This window comes from Sipha flava, unplaced genomic scaffold (genome assembly GCF_003268045.1).
Source record: "Sipha flava isolate LNK unplaced genomic scaffold, YSA_version1 271_pilon_pilon, whole genome shotgun sequence".
Taxonomy (NCBI): domain Eukaryota; kingdom Metazoa; phylum Arthropoda; class Insecta; order Hemiptera; family Aphididae; genus Sipha; species Sipha flava.
The window spans coordinates 375,356-391,125 of record NW_020272935.1 but is presented as its reverse complement, the minus strand read 5'-3'; the positions used below and the strand labels follow the sequence as shown (position 1 = coordinate 391,125).

General features: G+C 29.3%; 1 protein-coding gene across 2 annotated transcripts in view; it reads left to right on the top strand.

Annotated features, from left to right (window-relative positions):
- Window positions 1–15,770, top strand: part of LOC112685276 (protein unc-93 homolog A) — a 90,496-nt gene that overhangs the window by 50,268 nt on the left and 24,458 nt on the right. For both annotated transcript variants that reach the window (XM_025557111.1, XM_025557112.1), the window contains exon 4: window positions 615–861. In XM_025557111.1, coding sequence (XP_025412896.1) covers window positions 615–861 — 247 coding nt within the window. The remainder of the gene's footprint in view (window positions 1–614; window positions 862–15,770) is intronic.

The following is a 15,770-nucleotide window of genomic DNA, read 5'->3' as shown; positions in this document are numbered from 1 at the left end:
TCATACGTTAGTTGGCATGAAAAATTATTATATTTCAAGTGGGTTGAACATAAACTCTGTTAGGAAACCCAACCAGAATGTTTATTATTTTTTACCAATAATCAGCAGTCTTGCGATACATTATCATGCACATGTATGTGTTGTAGGCATATAGTAAAATCAGATAAAGTTAAATGCCTAGTCATTTAATTAAATGATTGGCATTTGATTAAATACCTATTTCATGTTAGGCAAATAATAAAAAAAACATTTTGTATTATTTTAAAAATTTAAATATATTTTCTATCAGTTATTTATTGCTATTTTATATATAGAAAAGCCATGTATTATTTATTAATATGTAAAACACGTTGGTATATGAAATTAAACAAATGTTTATAACTGTTTATAAACGTTAAAACAATAGTAATAATTTATTACTATTGTTTTAAAAGTGAAATCATAAATATATACAGGTAATAACTAATTAGATGTGATAAACGTAGATGATAGTACGAGTACATTGTACACCCTATAGTCAGTATGATTTGACTATATGCCTGATTTTATTATATAACTACGATATGTGTCTTAATCAAATATTGTTATGTAATGATTTCGCCTTATGGTCGCAGGTGGCGCACGACGTGGGCTTGATTGCCGGAAATGCGTTCGTTGCGTTCATGATAAGTGGAACACGAACTGGCGACATACTCGGGACCATGTTTGCCAGGGATGGCGGTCAGGAAACGGACCGGACTTGTGGTAGTGTCGCTTGTCCACTGATCAAGACAGTGGAGATGAAACTCGGACCCATGGCGAATTTTACGTCTAACCAAACGGTTGCGTTGGTTGATGTCCGCAACCACATGGTCCTGCCGTGTAAGTACCTGCGTTTAGAATAATTTTATTAAACTAAATAATTTTGTATAAGTATTATACATTTATACCTGATTTGAGTGGTTAAAAAAGAGAAAAATGTTAAAAATCAAATTACATTTATCTAGATCAAACTGGTTACTTATTACTTATCTATTTATTTAATTCTCAAAAATGTCCTTTAAAAAGTGCAAAAATGCAATAAAAACTACAAAAAATTACCTTAAAAATTACATAAAAAACTAATTAAGTAGGTAAGTGAAAAAAATGTATTTATAAATAATAATTTTTATAAGAGATATGGGTATGGTAATGTGTGTAGTAGTAATTTAAAATATGAATTAGAAATAATAAAATTAATAAACAATAGTTTACATTTTAAGCATTATATAAAATTATATCGGAACGTGATAAATTTAATCACAACAATAAATTTAATTTGTTTCCAAACTTGGGTTAAAATTAAATATTTGAGAAAAATCCCCCACTTTGTACAAAAACTACAAAAAATTACCTAAAAGATGAAAAAATGATTTAAAAATGTTGAAAAATAACGTTAAAAAATCAAAAAAATGCGTTATTGCTAAAAATGTCTAAAAATTAAAAAAAAAAAAAAAAATGCAAAATAAAATTAGAATATTCTGCATCAAGGGAACATGAAACCAATTTTTAGCTAGGATAGCATTGTATAGAGTCAAAGAGAAAGAAATGCAAGAGTCATCAACATCCTAACTCTAGTTATTATTCAACTGTATTAATCTGTGTTAAAAGAGTTTTTGATATGCGATTATGTACGTATTGTCACAAGTAACAGTTACACTAATATAATCATTAGTCTCTTTGTCTTTTTACCAGAAACTGTAGTCGGGTTTTTGCATTTTTATGCCCAAAAAAATTATTACAAGTTTGCGTAATGACTGTTGTCTGTGTAAAGTCAGTCTGTATAAAATTTTTCTATAAGTGCAGTTTTCTTTTTCTACAAAAAGTGAAGGTTAGAAATTAAGATAATTATTTATAAGAAATTAATTATATTTATTATATCTTATTGATATTTGTTACTCATTTACATACATATGCTGTAGCACACGATTGTGTTATTATTTGCGTTATTTTTATTTCGTTCATGTCATATGTCAAGGCCACTCCAACTATGTTATCATTTGTTCTGGATATAGACTACTATTCTTTAACTAATTATTAAATGTGTGGATCTTACTATTTACCTTCCATCTTCTGCCCTTTAAGGAGTTATTTCTGCTATAAATCCTACTGTCTACTACTAATCTTAATTCACCAAATGTCTCTGATCAGCATTAATAAAACTCATATCTATAATACCATCAATACATCTACCAAGCCTTCGATTATTCCACCTACGTCCACCCCACTATCATCTGATGAGTTAAATGGAGTAATTTTGGTAATGCGTAAAACTCAGGATGCCACTCTTGCTCAACGTAAGGCTTTAATCCTTACATTTAACAAAAAGTTTAGTGTAAACTTCAATCTAGTATTGATTCACTAGCTTCTCAAATTGTTGATGAATGAGCATATAATACCACTTTTTGTAACACAATTTCTACCCTCAACGATATGATTTGTGTCATTGAATCTAGAGTGAATAAATCACCCGCTTTATCTGACGACAACTTTCATCAGATTCTTCAAGAATTGTCAGAGAGAAAAAAATGCTCATATAATGTTATTTTCCATGGACTTCCTGAATCTTCTGCTACTATACCAACTGGACGTATAGCTAATGATATACAGCATCTGTTTGTATCTATTTTACTACTTTTTATGTCTCTGCTTTTGAATTTGAAAATAATCAGGTTGGGCCGCAAAATTGGCAAGAACTCTCATGTGTTAAAAGTTATATTTACAACAAAAGTAATTTCCCTCTAGTTAGTGAGCGACTTTGTAAACGGTATATGCGCTCGTGCTGTTACGAACCCTCCCCCAACCTTATTGTTGGTTAAGACGAATGTTCGTGATCGTACATTAATGGAGAGACAGCCAGTGATGGAACTTATCTTGATAAATTTTTTGTTATCTTTTATCTTATCTAGATAAATAATGCTAAGTTATCTAATTACTTATCTAAGATAAAATTTTTACTTATCTAGATAATTGTCTGTATTCTTGCCAAGATTAGAGTTATTTTTATTCTTGTATGAAGACGAATCTAACAAATCAGAAATCATTAAAATCGGTCGAGCCGTTCTTGAGTTATAAATTCTGTAAATAACCTGACTTTATTTTATACATATAGATTTTGTATTCATAATCATAATTCGTGTATTATTAATAAGTAATAATTATTTCTTGGTATGTCATTTTGTTTATATTTTCAAGTCGGGAAAATATTTTTGGTATTTTTAAACTTAATTTCTTATTTTTCCATGGAAGTTCCAAATATAGTATGTATTTGATTTTAGTATACATACGTAACTTATACGCTGAATAGTCATTACTTCACTCTTGGAACCCGTAAAGTCATAACTACTTATAAAATAATGAAAATCATCAAATTAATGTTATATGGAAAACAATATTGTTAACTTAAAATATTTTTTTATGTATTCTGTATTCATCATGATACGTACAGAGTAATTTTCATTTTTTTTTTTTTTTTTTTTTGTGTAACATTTTAGTGATTAACTGTCATTAAATATTATACATTATTTATAAATACTGCTTAATGGTACACTACATTACTACAATAAACATTAAACACCTAGGTACCTATTGATAATAATGATTGTAATTAGGGACGTATTTAAGGGGTAGGCCCATGGGACCCATGCCCCCCATTCACCGTATTTTATACTTTATTTATTATTGTAGGCCCTCTTATTTTTCAAGCACGGGTACACGGTGAAATACTGGAATATCAATATATCATGATCAGCGGCAGACTGGCTCACCGAGATAACGGGAAAGTTCCCGGTGGGCCGGTAGTCGTATTATAACACTGGGCCGATGTACTTGGATTAAAAATTATTTTATAAAAATAATGTATTTAAGTATATTGTATTTAATTGTATGATTGTGATAAAAACCCAGTGTAAACGTGATGTAAACAATTCTAGGAGCATTTAATCTATGAATAAAGGAGACTTTTATGGACAATTATTATTGTTGAATGGTGAGCCGGTCATATGGTGATTTCCCGGGCCGAAATTTTTAGCCAATTCGCTGCTGATCATGATAATATGATACCATCGAATACACCCTGAAATATTATTCAACTTTAAGAAGTAGTTGATGCATATGCTAATAGACACCCCAGACGTCTTCAGTTAATGTAATTACAAAAATTATATTTAAAACTATGTTTTATTATAAATTTGTGTAATAAAATGTTATGTTTCTTTCAAACACTTGTATTTTGATTATTTGGTTATGAAAAATGACAGTTTTTTGAGATGGAAAAGGTACAACTATGTATACTTTGAACTTTTTGTTTGTGCCCCCTCCCCCCATAAGAAATTTTTAAATACGCCTCTGATTATAATTGAGTCTTCATAGATATTATTAGAATATGAAATATTGACCAAAAAATAACATTTTTTGAAAATATCTTTTTTTTTTATCTAGATAAAAATGAAATTATCTTTTATCTTTATCTAGATATTTTAATTTTTGTAATCTATTATCTTTATCTAGATGAATTTGGACATATTATCTTTCATCTTTATTTAGATCAATTTTGCATTATCTATTCCCAACACTAGAGATAGCAAATACCTACGTTAAGTTTATGCCGATTCAAAATAGCATAGGAAGAACGGTAAACACAATATAGTTGTCAGGCATCCCATTGTTCAGGCAGATGAAGATTATTCTTTATATTATAATATCCATTGTCACGTCACTAGTTAAGATTAACTAGTTTGGATGATAAACTAAATACTTATTTTGAAGTCGGATTACCATCATACTTTATCGATTTTAATTGTTTTCATGTTGTCCCCCTATCTTCGTGCTATTTTTACAAGGTATAAATTGATATAACTATACATTTTTTTGATTTTGAAAACCAATATAAAAATAATTCTCCTTTTATTTCTAAATTATGTAGTTTAAAAATGTTCTATCAAAGTGTTTCATGGGTTAAAAATTAAATTAAGTAATTTTAGAAGTTCTAATTCTATTTTTAATTGTTATGATATCATCATCCTTAAATAAACACGACTCTTTCCTGATGTTCACGACTCTAACCTTGTCCTTTCTGACTATTAAATCTTTAGAGTTTATAGAAACCTAAATAACAGTAGCTATTCACGAGGAGGCGATGTTCTCATAGTTATTATAATATCTACTCATATCAATGCCAATATTAATATGCTCGAGCAACTATATGCTTTTCTGTCATTAATTCATTCAAAGTCCTCATAGGTGCAATTTACTTATCATCTGTGACTCCGATTCCAGTTTTTTAAATCTAAACCTCTTCTATTGAACACTTCATATTATCTATCAACCCTTCTTCTATCCTTCTCTATGTTGACTATAATCTATTCCTTATTAAATGGTTTAAAAGCAACCTTGGTCTATCTGTCACTATGTCTAACATTTCTATCTATCTTATCGATTCTTCTTCATACTTTAATTTTTACCAGCTCAATCAAGTGCCTAATGCCCATGGATGCCTTCTAAATTTTCTTTTTTCTAGTTTTGATACACCTTCTGTCAAACTTGCTAACACTTCTACCGATTTCACAGATTTATACCACCCTCCTCTGTTTATATGTTTACATGTTTATATGTTTATATGTTGAAGTGTTGATGTTTTTTGATGATCCTGAAGAAATTTCTTGCGTTACCATAGGAACAGTTTCTTTCTGCTTCTTCTAATATTCCATTAAGAAATTTCATTTTTTCCCTTTGAATTATATGTTTGCACTTTCTACGTTCTATTTCGTATTTCTCCTTTGTGTCCTGATCTTGCGAAGTCAGAAAACTATCTCTCGATAATTTCCGCTCCTGAACCGCTTTCCTACACACTTCGTTAAACCATTTATTATTTTTTTTCTTCATTAAACCAATTTCTTGTTCTGCAGTCTCCATAAGAATTGTATTGACTTTGTTCCAGTCCGCGTCTATATCTTGTAAGTTGAGGTTGAGGTCCTTTATATTTTTGTCCATTTTTTTCATGAAATTTCGTTGGTTTTCTGGGTCCTTAATTGCCTCTACGTTGATGTTTGTCCTTCTTTTTTCCCTCAGTTTCTTATGACCCAATAAGTTAATTCTTAGAGTTGCTAGTACCAGGAAGTGATCAGTATCACAGTCAGCCCCTCTAAAGCTTCTTACATCAATGATATAGGACCTGAAGCGCTTTTGTATTAGTACATGGTCAATCTGGTTGGCTGTTTTACCATCTGGTGACTTCCAAGTTGTTTTGTGTATATCTTTGTGGGGGAAGGTTGTACTACTTATAATCATATCCTTGGATGCTGCGAATGATATAACTCTCAGCCCATTTTCATTGCTAGTATTATGAACGCTTTCACTACCTATAATTGGTAGAAAGTGTTCTTCCTTTCCACACTTTGCGTTCAGATCTCCTAGCAAAATTTTTATAACATTTCCTGGCAGCCTTTCATATGTTGTATCCAGGTCTTCATAGAAAGCATCCTTAATGTGGTCTTCACTTGTGTCCGTGGGGGCATGTACACATATTAGTATAAGATCTATCGGTCTGCTTTTTATTCTCATCACTGCTATCCTTTCCGAAACTGGTCTAAATTCTTTAACATGTGGTACCATCGACCTGTGCACAGCGAATCCGCTCCCAAAACTGTGTCTGTCTACCATTCCTGAGAAGTATATTTCATAATCTTTTACTGTTACTTGTCCTGCTCCCTTCCACCTTATTTCCTGTAAGGCTGCTATTTTAACTTTATATGTCCCTAGCACCTCCACCAGGTTCTGGCATGCACCGCTTCTATAGAGGCTTAATATATTCCAAGTCGCTATCTTAAAATCAACCTTCCGATTTCCGTGTCCAAAATTAAAACCATTTCTCTGTGTCCGAGGTTTATTATGTGTTGGTAACATAACAATAAGATTTTTCTAAGACAGGGTTGTCAACCCTGTGCTAAGCCCCCAACCTGGAGGACCAGACTTCCCCCAGCCAGTTAAGGCCAGGGAAGGGCTACTGCAATGTACTGTTGTACATTGGGCGATGGGCGCGCCACATTCCCTACGCCGATAGGATTGTACTACTACTTTAATAAAAAAGTTACATGAAAAAATTTTTTCTTGTGCGCGTACCAAGTGTGAATCAATTATTCTAAATGTATTGGTTCTTTTTGCAATGGATCAAATAATAGACGAATTAAAGGCTGTTAATTTTTCGACAATTATGATTGACACTTCAAATCATAAGAATTTAAAAATTGTCCCCATTCTTATTCGATATTTTGATCCTAAAACGGGAGTTCAAATAAAAGTGTTAGAATTCACAAATTTGAAAAGAGAAACTTCAGATATTTTGTCATCTTATATTATGGAAATTTTAACAAAATTTAAATTATCTCACAAAATTATTGCATTTACCGGTGACAACTGTAATACCAATTTTGGAGGTGCTGCAAGGAGGGGAACAAAAATGTATTTACGATTTTGAACAATAATTTGAAGACTAACATTTCTGGAATTGGATGTGCAGCTCATATTCTGCACAACGCTATGCAAACTAGTACAGATATCTTACCTATTGATATCGAATGTATCGTTAATAAAATATTTCAATACTTTTATATTTATACTGTGAGAGTGGAAAAAATTAAAAGAATTTTGTGATTTTACAAATACACAATACAAAAACGTACTTAGAATAGTAAAGACAAGATGGTTATCCTTACAATCAGCAGTCTCCAGAATTATTGAAATGTATACAGCTTTAAAATTGTACTTTAACACTCAGGATAAATACCCAACCATTTTAAAATCATTTTTTAGTGATCTCGTTGTAATAATATGGTTTCACTTTATACAAAGTCAATTAAAAGTCGTTTGTGACACTATAAAAAGAATAGAAGGGGATAACATATCTGCATGCGAAGTATCAGAAGAATTAGAAATATTATGTGGAAAAATAAAAAATAGAAAAGTACAAAACTTTTTAACTTCCAGTTTAAATTCGATGCTTTTAGAACTAGAAACAAAAAATAAATACACAAAAAACCAATTTATAGAGCAAACTAACCAGTTTTATGACACATTTTTGTTGTACATTGTAAAGTGGGGAAATTCATTTGAAGAACTAAAAATATTTCGTTGGACTCAACTGATAAATTGTCCAACATGGAATGATTTTCAAAAAAGCTTAACATTTATTTTGAAAAATAATAAAAAAACAAACCGGTTGGAATGTGGATGAAGATATTCTTTTTGATGAATATAATCATGTAGTTAATGTTATAAATGAAAATTTAAAAGAATGGCAGAATAATTATGTTCGTGTTGAAGAAAGATGGTGTGCTATCTATACAATTTTAAATAGTAAAAGAATATCGATAAATAATTTTTGAAAGATTGTAGAATATTCTCTAGCAATGCCTGGAACAAATGCTGCAATGAAAGAGTATTTTCTATCACTAATGTGTTATGGACGGACGAAAAAAATCGCTTTCTCGTTCCTACCATCAAATCAATTATAATTCTGAAAAATCATTTCAAAAAATATTCGTGTAATGATTTTTATGATTTTTTATTAAAACAACCAAAATTATTAAACGCAATCAGTTCATCACAAAAGTACAGTAACGGCACTGCAATAGATAATAAAAGACATGATGAGCAATCGACATCAACCCAATAAAAGTAAACAAGTTTTTTTTATCAAAATATTAAACAAGGTAGTTAAAAAATATTTTAATTGTAACTATAAAATATAAATTTTTTTAAAAAAATGTGTATATTTTTATTGAGTATTTAAACCAAAAAATGCTTGTCCCGTTTTTTTTTTTTTTTGTAAAACTGGTCGCCCTACTCTAACGGATCAATATACACAGAGTTATATTCTCATAATAGCAGTGGTGTATTAGAGGGTATACAATGGTATACGGTGTATACCCAATACGCTAATTTTATCCATGGCGTATAGCTTACGAGAAATTTATGATACGCAGGTACACGGTCATATTTAACATATTGCTTGATTTTAAAATAACTATGTAATACCTTGACTAACCTAACTTGTGGTTATATTTATGACGTGATTCGGTATCGGATATATTATTATTATTTTTTTATTTTGATAAAAAATTCAAATTTTTTATCATTTAACATCAAGTTTTTGTTATCAAACAGTCATGAATAAGGATATGTAGTTCATGAGTGAGTTTTGTTGGCTCCTGTCATATGATAGTTACTACATGAAATAACGCATATACCCATGAATTAAATTAGCAATACATCACTGCCAATTTTAGAAGGCAATTTTTTTAAATTTTTTTTAAGCATTGACGAGTTAATAAGTTAAAAGTTAAGTTAATCTAAATAATTACATTAGTGGTAAATTCATTTAACTCATTTCTTTACAGAATATCTTGAAATTAACGTTTTATTTTTTCATTTATCCTAATTAAGCTAATTTTGATTTTCAAGACCAGAAAATATTTTTGTATAATACCGCGTTCGATAACAAGTTCATAGAATTTAGAAAAATATAAAAATAAAAATGTCGAAGAATTTTTAGATAAGAACGTAATATTTATCACAGTATTAACTAATAATGGGGTCCCGTCGGTTTCGGGAAGATGAGTTAACGGCTATCAGGCCCGGTGCTAAGTATTTTGCCGCCCATGCAAATAAAAAAATGCCGTCCCTCACAATAAATTTTTGTCCTATAATTTGTGCATAGTTATTTATACAAAATTAACTAAATTAATTACAAACTGTGTTATATTGTAGGAGATCAAACTATAAAATTTCGTCTTCCGAAAATTTAAAAAAATCTTAAGGAAATTTAATTAATTATAAGTAGATTGATTTAAGACACAATAATATCTTTATTTAATAAAATTAGAAAAAATACAAATTATCTATTTATTTATTTTAGTATTATAATTTTTTGAAATAAGTTTAAGGAACTCTGACACCCATTATCACACTTACATCTCCTATATAGTAAATTTTTTGGTCATTTTTTTATATATATTTTTTAGAATGTTTAGGGAATTTTAGTTCTTTTTTAGCGTATTTTTATGTTGTTTTAAAGGTCATCAATATCGTAACTGTGATTATTATTATTATTATGAACATAATTAATTTATTTATTTATTTATTTATTAAGGAAACCTTTTGAATGTATGTTATAATATGTATAAATTATGTACTGCACTTTAAACCGAATTATAGAAATACAAATACTATTAAAATTATTTATATTTAATTAAAAAGAAAAATTGCTGGTGGCTTGAACTCCTCTTAAATTTTTTTTCTATTTGCACCATCAAACACAATGTATGAAAATAATACATTTTTACAAGACAATAATAATGATGAAATGGCCAAAACAATATATAGCATTAAACAACAAAAAAACGTTTTGGCACAGACCAAAAAAGCTTTGAGTCTGATACAAATTAATGCAATAATTACATGGAATTTTAAAAATAAATCGTTAATTTAAAAGTTTTGTATATTGAAAATTAAGAATCCGCTTTGTTAATATCCTATATAAAATATCAATGAATTCACACATAGGTTACGTACATTCAAAAGTTGAAGCCAGGCATCGGTAAGTATTTTTAATTTTCTATTGTACTGAAATAATTTACCCGCTTTATAATAAAAATAATTATACAATTATTTAAAATAGAAAAACACTCACCAAATAAGAAAATGATGTGTAGATATACCAAAAAATTTGCGTAGCACCCTATGATCGTTGTCTTTAACAATTCTCTGATGAATAGTTAAAAGAAAATATTTTAAATTGCATGTACAAATTTATACGTACAGTAAAAAAATGAACCTACAGTCAATTGACAACGTATTGTCGTCACTCGTCACAAGAAAACTATTTTTATTGCTGATAAAAATGATTATGTACAATATTCATTATTGTACATACTAGAAAACTTTATCCGGAAACCGTAAAGATAATCATAAATTGCGCGGAGCAACAATGCTAGTGGCTATCGCATATTATATTGTTTATAAATAGGTACTTTTTTAATACTACATGATATAATATGATACAATACCAGTCAAAATAATATAATACGCATTATTTTTGATTTACAATGAGTAAATATAATGAGTAATGATAAAAAATAAATATTTTTATTTATAAACGATGCTGCCCCCAAAATTCCAAAAAAATTGCCGGCTTGTGCGATCGCACAGGTCGCATGTGTCTTCCGCCGGCCTTGACCGCTATTGAGAAATAATAGCCACACCTATCATAAATGACATTACTATTGGCATGAAAAGTGGCCGTATATAATATTAAATAAATAGGTACATGTTATCATTGATTTTAGAATACAATTATTATAAGAATTATTCCATAATCAATAATATTATTAAATAATATTGAATAAGAGAAGAAATTCAATAGCTGATCAAAATTTTGAGATTTATTGAGATTCATTAAGTATTTTGAATAACTTGTCCATTGTATTGTTTTATTTGTTTTGATTTTAATAAAGTTAAAATAATATATATATATTTATTTTTATATATTGTATCTACTGTATACATTTATTGTTTGCATAATTTTATAGTTACACTTTCAGCTACAATAATTATTTTTTATTTTCATACTGTTATTGGACATTGATAGAATAATTCTAGTCAAATTAGAAACTAATTCCATAGATACTGTGATAATTCAAGTTTATATGCACACATCAGAAGACGAGAAAAATGAAGTAAAAAGTATACATAAAGAACTAAATGATTTAATAAAGACTATCAAAAGAGAAGAAAATCTTATAATTCTAGGAGACTTTAATGCCATAGTGGGGCAAAGGAAAGAAAAGAATATTGTCGGAAAATATGGAACTTGGTATTATAAACCCAAGAGGAGAAATATTACTAGAGTTCTGTGTACGAAATAATCTAATAATAATATACACACACTTCCAACATCGCAAAAGAAAACGATATACATGGAAAGCTCCTGGCAGTATAAAAAGAGCACAAATAGACTATATTACACTTCGACGACTATAATGACGCAAGTCAAAAATTTGGCTTTTTGAGATAATACCATCATATAAATTATTTTTTTGTTTTATATACGGTTAAAGCGACACAACTCTAAACAGTATTTATGTATGTCTTTTGATGACTTGTGTTATTATGGAATATATTAAACCAAAATTAAATTTGTTGTTAAAACTGAAATAACTCTAATTTCAACCATAAGATACCTGCTTTTTATTTTAGAAATTAAATTACCGGCGGTCATCAGAACTGCACACTTACCGTTCATAACCGCTCATTTTACATTGCTCAATACCGCACATATTTATTATAATGTTAAAAAGGGAAATTTGAAAGGTCGATAATTCATAACCGCACACATTTGGTTAACAGTTTCTTTCTTCTACACAGTTTGTATGTACAGTTCACGTTACCGGTTTCGTATGACTCCCACATAAAATCTTTTTTTTATCCTGAGACCTACTTGGGGTAATGTTACATAGCAAATCGTGGGATATTTTCGTTTTTATCTGTCCGAGCGAGCGAGTGATCGGTCTCGAGGTGCACTCATTTTATTTTAGATAAATGTATACGTAATTGATATATATATGTATATACATTTGTGCACTATTGAACGGTTTAATTTGGCGAAAATATGTGGGATTAAGATATAAAAGTGTGCCGTTTTGAACGATGACCTGTTTTTAAACGTGTGCGGTCATGAATGACGCCCGAAATTCCTTATCTTAACTTTATTTCGTTAGTATTGAATGTTATCTATATTAACTTGAACATACTGTGCCACGTGCCATGTTTATTAGGTTTTACTTTATTTATCTACTTCTCCAACATCTACTGATTAATTTTATTTTCATGCGTTTTAACTATATTATTATTAATATTATTATTATTGATAATATAGGTGGGTACTATAAAGGCTATAATCTATAATTATTTTATAACGAAAGTATCAATAGTTAGTTTCGACCGTGTGGAAAGTCGTCGCTTGTACCTAATAGTCGTGTTACTTACGTTCGTTTTTATTTTTTTTTGTGATTTGTAATTTAATTAAAACATTATAAATTAATTTTTTGACTAAAAAATGGCATCTAAAAATTTTAATGAGTATCTTGAAGAAGAAATGGTTAGTAGTGATTTTGAGGGCAGCGGTAGTTCTGATTGGGAACCATATAAAATACAAGGTAATATTTTTGTATGTGATACGGATGACGAGGAAAATAATCATAATATTATTACAAGTAGTCACAACAATATTAAGGTAAACCATAATAATATCAATACAGACATAAGTGTAATTTCTAATGCGTCATCTTTATCTTCGGATTCTGAAGTAGAGGTTCAGAAACGAAAAAAAAAAGAATCAAGAAACATGGGAAAAAAATAAAAGACAGAAATTCTATGGCACAATATAATTGTATCAATAGAAAAATTATTGAAGGTAAAAATATAAAAGAACCTTGTAATTCAAAATGTCGATCTAAATGTACAAAAAAATATCCGAAAACGAGAGAACTTTAATTTTTACGAAATATTGGAAGTTAAGAAACTTATCATGACAACGGGAATTTATAAGTCGGCATATCTCCGAAATTAATCCTAAACAAGATAGTAACCGATCGTTAAATTACGGATATAGTTTTAATATTAAAGGTCTTCTAGTATAAGTATGTAATACCTATTTTAAAAATACTTTAAATATTACAGATTGTACAATTCGAACTGTTAGAAGTAAACTTCAAAATGGCTTTTTGGCTGAAGATTTTCGAGGAAAACACAAAAATCATACAACTATTAACCCGTTAATTAAGGATTCCGTCTGCAATCATATAAAACTTTATCCGACCATTGAATCGCATTATTTAAGGAAACAAACCTCGCGTATATTTATGTCTGGAGAGTTAAATATTTCAAAAATGTATCGCATGTATGAACAATATTGTAAAGAAAATGGTATGTTAAAGTGGTCAAATTTAACTGCAAATCAGCGTATTTTTAATTATGATTTTAATATCGTTTTTCATATTCCAACAAAAGACAAGTGCAGTGAATGCGAAACCTATAAAAATACAATACAGAAAACACAAGCAATAGAAAAAATAAAGTTAAAGCATGATTTAGAAAAAAATTCTTCGTGAAAAAAAAAAGAAATGGATAAACAATTCATAAATGGAACGATATTTTCTACATTTTTTGATTTGCAAGCAATATTGACTACACGTTTTGACGAGATTTCAAACTTTTATTATAAAAGAAGACTAGCTACGTACAACTAAACAATTTACAACATGAAAAATGGTGATGGGGCATGCTATGTTTGGAACGGAAATATTGCCAAGCGAGGTGCAAACGAAATCGGATCATGCCTATTGAACTTTTTACACACTTATTTTAATGGTACTGCAGAATCACCATCTAAAATGATTTTTTATACTGACAACTGCGCCGGACAAAATAAAAATAAGTTTATTACTAGTTTGTATATTTGTATTGACTATGAATATTCAATCAATCCATCACGAATTTCTTATAGTTGGACACACTCAAAATGAGGGTGATTGTATGCACTCTGTCATCGAAATATAAAAAAAAAAGTGTTGAGAATTAGTCAAATATACATCCCAGCACAATGAATAACACTTATTAAGATAGCAAAACAACACTGTAAAGCGTATGACGTAAAAGAATTATCAACGGAAGATTTCTATGATGCATTGTGAACTTCAATTTAAAAAAATACAAAAGAAACAAGAAGAAATGCTTACAACTGGCAAACTTGAAAGTGGAAGAAATCAAAAACTCATACAAAGAAAAGACAGATAGAACTATGATGGAGACTTTTGACATACAGAGTAGTTCAAACATCGAGGAAAAATGGGGAAATATCAAACGATGCATAATAGACCATGCGAATGAAATTTTAGGGAAATCTAAAAGAACTAATAGAAAATAATGGATAAACGAGGAAATTCTTGAAATGATTAATAAAAGGAGAAGATATAAAAATGATACAGACCAAAGAAGGATGAAAAAATACGAGAAACTAAAAAATGCAATAAATAGAGAATGCAAAAAAAGCAAGGAAGTATTCTTAAATAACATTTGCCAGGATATTAATGAAGCGTTAAAAGTTGGACTAAATGATAAGGCGTATGGGATGGTTAGAAGATTTTTTAAGGAAAGAAAAACCAAAACGGCGAGTATTAAAGAAGCAAATGACAATAATATATATAAAGAAGCAGAGGTTGCAAAATATTGGAAAAAGTACTTAGAACAACTATATTGCGAAGAAAATACGACAATAGACACAGAGATAGTAGAAAAAAGTCAGAGTGATACAGAAGAAGTAGACCAAAGTATAATGAGAAAAGATTTTGGATAAGGTATAATTGTAGCTAAAGAACAAAAAAGCACCAGGAATTGATGAAATTCCGACAGACCTTTTAAAAGATTGTGGAGAAAATAGCAAGGTTAATAGCATAGATAAAATGGAAGAAAAAGACTGCGAGCATCATGGAAGTTTCTTAGTAAAATGGGGCGATCGCCCCCCCCCCTAAATCCGTATTTAAGAAATTATATATTAAGGAATTTATATGTGAGATACACATTTCAAATTTTTTTAATGTAAATAATTTTATTACGAAATAAAATTACGCTTGGCTGTGAAAATTGAATTGGGCTTTTTGTCGGATACACATACTTAGTGAAAAATCTAATAAAACACA